This window comes from Salvia splendens, unplaced genomic scaffold, assembly GCF_004379255.2.
Source record: "Salvia splendens isolate huo1 unplaced genomic scaffold, SspV2 ctg366, whole genome shotgun sequence".
NCBI lineage: Eukaryota > Viridiplantae > Streptophyta > Magnoliopsida > Lamiales > Lamiaceae > Salvia > Salvia splendens.
Genome location: NW_024599011.1, coordinates 28829 through 35027, shown reverse-complemented (window position 1 = coordinate 35027; position 6199 = coordinate 28829). Strand labels below are relative to the sequence as shown.

The following is a 6199-nucleotide window of genomic DNA, read 5'->3' as shown; positions in this document are numbered from 1 at the left end:
TATTTTAAAGATTAATATATCCTTAATATACAATACTCCATCTTAATATTGTTTTTGTATTTTCATATAAAAATGCATTTGTATCTAACTAGCAATCTGATAATTCGGACTTCAAACTCAATTCTCCATTTTCGACTTATACCAGAAAATTATTATAAACATGCTTTTAGGTTTATAATTAATATTAAGCTCCTATACCTTCATTTCATTTAATATTGCGAGATTATATCTGGAATCATAGAATAAGCTAGGACCATTATTTAATTTGTTGGTATATAATTGAAGGAGTAATAAATAAGAGCAATTAATTAGTGAGTAGAATATAACCCTTGCTAACACGCAGACGCAGGAGTTTCAAGTGTAATTTTGGCTAGCTTAACCCAAAACTACAATGGTCCACCTCTTTATTTGCTTTTAATTCATTATTGAAGGTTAATTACCGTATTCTAATTTCTACAAATATTATAACACAGTTTATAAATTATTTCAATTTTGAAACGGTACTGTGAAAGTGCCTAAAAATAAATAAATTAGGATAACTAATGGTTAAACTTATACGTCAAATCCCCACTCGGACCCATTCCCCACACACCAATTCTCATTACTCAAACTCCATTGAAGAATTTAATGCTCCATTAATTTTATTAGTAAAGGGTTATTTTGTAAAGACACATGAACAATAAATAGACTTATTAATTTATTAATTGTTTGTTACGTATATTGACCAAAATATCCTATTATGGCCAGCTATAATGTGACCACGTAGCATTTCCCAATAATTAAATATTATAATGTGACGAATAAAAAAGAAAGTGTACAACTATACATACCCGAAAATTGGGCTAAGTTACTAACTACAGAAACAGAGAAAGTAGAGTGAATTAATGCAGCTCTGTTTTTAATATTAGGAGTAGCATTATTTACCTTGGAGGAAAATGTTGAACATAGGAAGGGGAAAGATTCTTGGAGAAAGATTGTCGTCCTACATTAATAATGATTATACCCACTTTATCTTTTTTGTCAGAGCTTAGAGAGGGAGAGAAGCATATTTATGTATACTGGTGAAATTGTACAAACCTCTAGAAAAAGTATAAGTGTATAATTTGGAGTAGGTGAGCAGTCGGTATTACTAAGCTCTTTTCCTGTTTGAAAAACAATGTAACTAATCGCTGCCGACAAGAATTTGTGTCTCTCCACTAATTCTGTAATTAGATGACATAAAAGGCAAAGCTACCATAATACTCTACTCCATTAATTTATTCTACTTTTCTACTCTCTCACACTAGCACCCAACCAAAAAGTTAACCAATAATTGATTTCTCTGTTTTCTCACCCTCCACTCCCCTTCTTGGTGGTAGATAGATGAATCTCTAGTGAAATTCCCATCATTTCACTAACTATGCATACATGTATGTGTCAATGAGTACATAGACAGTGAGAGTTGACGCCAATATCATCTTTGTAGTTAATACTCACTCCGTCCCAAGCTACTCGCACTTATTTCCTTTTTGGGCGTCCCAAGTTACTTGCACTCTTTCCATTTTTAGTAAAAATTTTCACCTACAGCCGTCATTTTTGACTTTCCTATACACTCATTGCTTAATCTCCGTACCGAAAAGGAAAGGGGCGAGTAGCCCCTGGACAGAGGGAGTACTTCATAAATCTATTAGTATTTCATTTTTTGTGTGACATAAGATAAGAAGCTATCTATTATTGGAAATGTTGAATATCCATATTGCATGGCTTCAATAAACTTAATTCTTGTTTTCTCCTTTAATTTGAAATACCCATAATTCTTGTTTACTCCATTATTTATTCTTCCCAAAACATGATTTGACACCTAAAATAAAATACTACTGTACTCCCCTACTACTACTATGGTTTTTTTTACAATTCTTGATGATTTCAACTATGACTGTAAAATGAAGATATAAGTGTAGATGATATTTTTAATTAATGTAAATTCGGGTTTAAAAAGAGGTTATACTTCATTTTCACTTTTCAGTATTCAAACTCCATTTCGATTTTATTTTTTTATAATAAACCTCCTGTTATGTATTTCGACAAGGCTAAATGGCTGATACTTATCTTAAATAGACAAATAAACCAGTAAGAGCATGATATAAAAATTGTGTCAACTATATTTTTCCATACTACTATACATAGCATGTTTTTATTACGTAGTACTTTTTCATTACGCATGAAATATGAAAAATAATAAGAGGATAGAATATTGAGTCTCATTATAAAATGTAGTAATAAAGCATGTCTTGTTAGTTTGGTCCTCACGTAACTCTTGGCAATACATTCGCTTCACAAACAAGAACACTCATCTTGATGTGTGCCTCGTTGACAACCAACATAGTATTATATAATAATGGTAAAGAAAAACACAAGATACTATACTACAATATCAAAACTTGATTTCTAACAATACATTGATGGTGTAATCAAATGAAATGAGAAAGTGGAAGAATAATAATTCATGAATAAGCAAAGCAAACACAAAAAAGGAAAAGTAGAGAAGCACATGAAAAATGGTGGAGAATGATAAGTTTGCATCTACAATTAGTCAAATCTTGGTTATGCAATCACTGTCGACAATTTTGATCAACTTTGGGTCCCCTTTATGCGATGATGGGGGGCATCACCCAACGAATCTGCATGAACATCACCACCTTTCCAATGTTTAAAACTTAACCATGATTCCAATAAAGCCTTCTCTCCAACAACCAAAATTTGGAGTAGACTCCCACTTTGCTTTGCTCTTGGTGGGCCATCCTCACATTCACCCTTGCTCTCTTCATCTTTGTCATTTTGTCAACTAGATGCTTCTGCCATAACAATTCCATCAGTTGCAATTCTCTTCCAATAACAAGCATGCTTTTCTAGTCTACAAATTTTGATATCATGAAAACAAGTGTGGTTTGGTTTGTGAGATCATTTCAATTGCACAAACAAGGAAGCTATGCTTAAAGGGCCATCAAGTGAGCCAACCTTTCATTTCATTTACTAAATCTAATACCAAAAAATGATCTCCTTTTCAACCAATACACTAACCACAAGAATTCAAACAAAACTCAAATAAAATAATGAAAAAACCAGCAAAACTATAATACAAAGATGTTAATTAAAAAGGGGAAATCTTACACAGAGGAAGTATCAACAAAAACCTCATTGAGCACATCGTCCTCACCATTTGCCAATCCGAAAAGCTCGTTCTCCTTGTCGTCGCTGTCATCGCCAAACTCCCGCTTCGAATGTGCAGATATGAACATCAACTTGTGAGCCCTGTCCAACCCCACCCTCGAATGCGAATGAGCACTCACCCATCTCAGCAACGACGAGTTGCGTTTGTAGCCAGACGACGACGTAGCATGGAGGAAGATAAGCCTAACCGCCACCTTCCCCAACGACTTGAGCTCCGTTAGATGCGCCTCCCACACAAGCCTACTACTCTGCGGGTTGGCAATCCTCATCTTCCCCGTGCTCGGATCCCTCTGCTTCAGCTGCACAGCTTGCGCGTACACTGGATCCAGCCCTTCCGTCCGCCACTTCATCAGCTCCATGAGCGCAATGTGCGCCTCCTCCCTTGAAACGAGCCGCATTATAAGCTTGTCCACGTCCTTTTCCTGCTCGTGGCTCAAGCATTTGAAGGGCGGCAAGTACTTCCCGCTAGCATCCCTTATCAAGTAGAGCGGGTCGAGGATGAACGCAGCCGCCCATGCCGGATGGTAGTTCTTCTTGAACCTCGATTCGATCACCTTCTCCACAGGTGCTACCATAATGTTGAACTTAGAGCACCAGTCCTTCACCTTGAGTTTAAGCTCCTCCCATAAAGGCAGGCATTGCCCGATCCGCGGCTTCTCTGTCTCGATGTCTTGAGCCATTGTCTTGATCAGCTTCACTAAAGAGTGCACGGCTTCTAACTCGTTCCAGAAATGAGGATTCCTCATCGTCTCCGCGACTTCCCTAGCGATCGGCTCCTCTATTTTGTAGGATTCATCTGACAGCACCAAATGCAGGGCACGAGCAGAGCTCAGAATATCCTCAACGAGCGCGTAAACAGCCCAAAAATCCGAGGCATCGAACGGAACCCTCAACAAGCCAGCGTGGCCGTATTCCTGCAGCTGGAATTTCTGAAAGCTGTGGCGAATTTGGGATTTGTTGTTGACGAAAGCCGCAAGCTTCATGCAGTTATTTGCTACGTTCTTGAACAGGACAAGCTCTTTTCCTAAATCCTTGATCAAACTAGTGAAGCCTTGATACTGACAGCAGAGGTTCACCATCCACGGATGCTGACTCTCGAGATTCGCCAATGCTTTGGCCTTGAACTTGTCGGAAACGACTCCCACGCATTGGCGCACATTAGAATCGCAAATGTCGGTTATGGTATCCCAGAGAACCTCCTCGGCGTAGTTGGAGTGGACGTACCCGATCGTGAAAACGGCCCTTCTGAAGACGCTGGTGCAGTTGGGGAGATTGACGGCTAAATTCACCAAATTGCCATCGCGAGTGAAGTCGTGCGGCTTCCACCCGTCGGACGCGATTTGGAAGAACATGGCGTCGCGGATTTTGGCCTCGCATTTGGACTTGACCTCCTCGTACTTGGCGTCTAATCGGGAGCCGGCAAAGTCGGGCTTGGAGATAGCGGGGAGGCCTACTTGATTGAGGAAGGCTTTGAATTTGGGGTGGTCGAGGCTGGAGAAGGAGACGGAGCCGCAGCATTCGTAGACCCAATCGGCGAGGGAGTCGAGGGCGGAATCGACCTGGGCCTTGCTCAATGCCGGCGACGGAGAGGCTTTGGGGCTCTTGAGGCGCTTCACGCTATCTTCCAGCACTGCTAGAGCGCCCAGATCCTCTTTTCCGCCTGAGAGGACTAATTGCTGCTGATGGCCGTACAGGCCGGAGGGGCTCGCGCCGCCGGAGGTCACAATCAGGCTCGTGCTCGGCGGCGGGTAAGCTAAATCCACTGTGAATCTCGAGGGGTCCACGATTGCTAGGGGAGGGATGACGGCGGAGGTGCCGTTGCCGCCGCCGGAGGAGGAGGAGGAGGGGCGTTTGCGGTGGTTGTGGGAGGTGGGAGAGAGAGTGGCGGAGGCGGGGGCGGAGATGGAGGAGGAAGAAGGGGGGAGGGAGGAGATGGGCTTGGGGGCGGAGGCGAAGTTGGGGCAGGTGCCGCGCTTGAGGTGCTCGGAGGCGGTGCGGGAGGGGTTGGAGGCGGAGAAGACGGCGTCGCAGAGGGAGCAGCGGAGCTTGACGGCTTTGGGGAGGCCGGTGTCGGAGTTGTTGACGAGAATTGGCTCGAGGTGGGCCCAGTACCAAGCGCCCTTCCCTTTAATCGCCTTGGTCCGTACCATCACCAGCCCCTCGTACCGCTTGCTCACCGTCTTCGCGGCCAGCTCCTCGGATGGGGCGGAGGTCGACTCCAGCGGCGGCGTCGCGGCGGCGGCATTAGTTGCGGCCATTGTGTGTGGGAAAACTGTGGTTTAATACGTTGAGGCACAGGACGAAATTAATTAGGTAGTGTGATTTATTATATGTGGAGGATTTTGATGGTGTTGAACGTGGAGTTGACTAGGTCGTGACGGTGGTCGTGGCCGTGGGTGCATTATATATCGGCGGGGGTGAGTGTGAAAGGGAGGCGGAGGGTGGAGGTTGTGGGCGGAGGCCGGTGAGGGGGGTTTTGGGAATGAGTTAGTGCAGAGAGAGAGAAATAGGAATATGGTGTGTAGTTGAAATGAGTTTGGCTGCTAAGAGCAGAACTGTTACTTCAAACGCGCGCGTGTCTACTGTTGATGAATAGAAGCTTCTAAGACCTCCGTCACATCGTCAAACCTTTATATTCATCTGATATTTTAACTAGTCCCTTTCTCTATTTATATTAATATAATACTAATAATTAAAGTATTCTTGAATATCTTAGGGCATCATTAACCCGTCCCCAAGTCCCCTCCACGTCATTATTCCTCTACAGTTGCGGCCCAGGCCCCAACTCCTGTAACCCTGCAGGTTGCGGCCCGGGCCGCAACTAATAAATGACACTATTCACAACTCCAACCTATTTAACTCGTAAAATAAAAAAGGCTGGAAATTTATAACACGGAAAATTTAATTTCATCGAATACTGCAAAATTACAACATAGAAATTTTAAAACTGAAAATACATCCGGGTACGTGGTACCCGGGTTTATTGTTC

The 6199-nt window shown here is 42.7% G+C and overlaps 1 protein-coding gene across 4 annotated transcripts; it reads right to left on the bottom strand.

The window, feature by feature from the left end:
- Positions 1 to 2411: 2411 nt before the first annotated feature.
- Positions 2412 to 5825, bottom strand: LOC121789885. 4 transcript variants are annotated; one of them, XM_042188226.1, is made up of 2 exons: positions 3151 to 5825; positions 2412 to 2831 (listed from the first exon to the last, which is right to left on the bottom strand). In XM_042188226.1, exons 1-2 carry the CDS (start codon positions 5466 to 5468, stop codon positions 2825 to 2827), a joined length of 2325 nt encoding a protein of 774 aa, XP_042044160.1. In that variant the 5' UTR covers positions 5469 to 5825; the 3' UTR covers positions 2412 to 2824. The 4 variants fall into 4 exon arrangements, with proteins under 4 accessions (XP_042044160.1, XP_042044159.1, XP_042044163.1 ...); XM_042188225.1 differs by having other exon boundaries at positions 2412 to 2834; positions 3151 to 5824; XM_042188229.1 differs by having other exon boundaries at positions 2412 to 2834; positions 3197 to 5824.
- Positions 5826 to 6199: the final 374 nt, after the last annotated feature.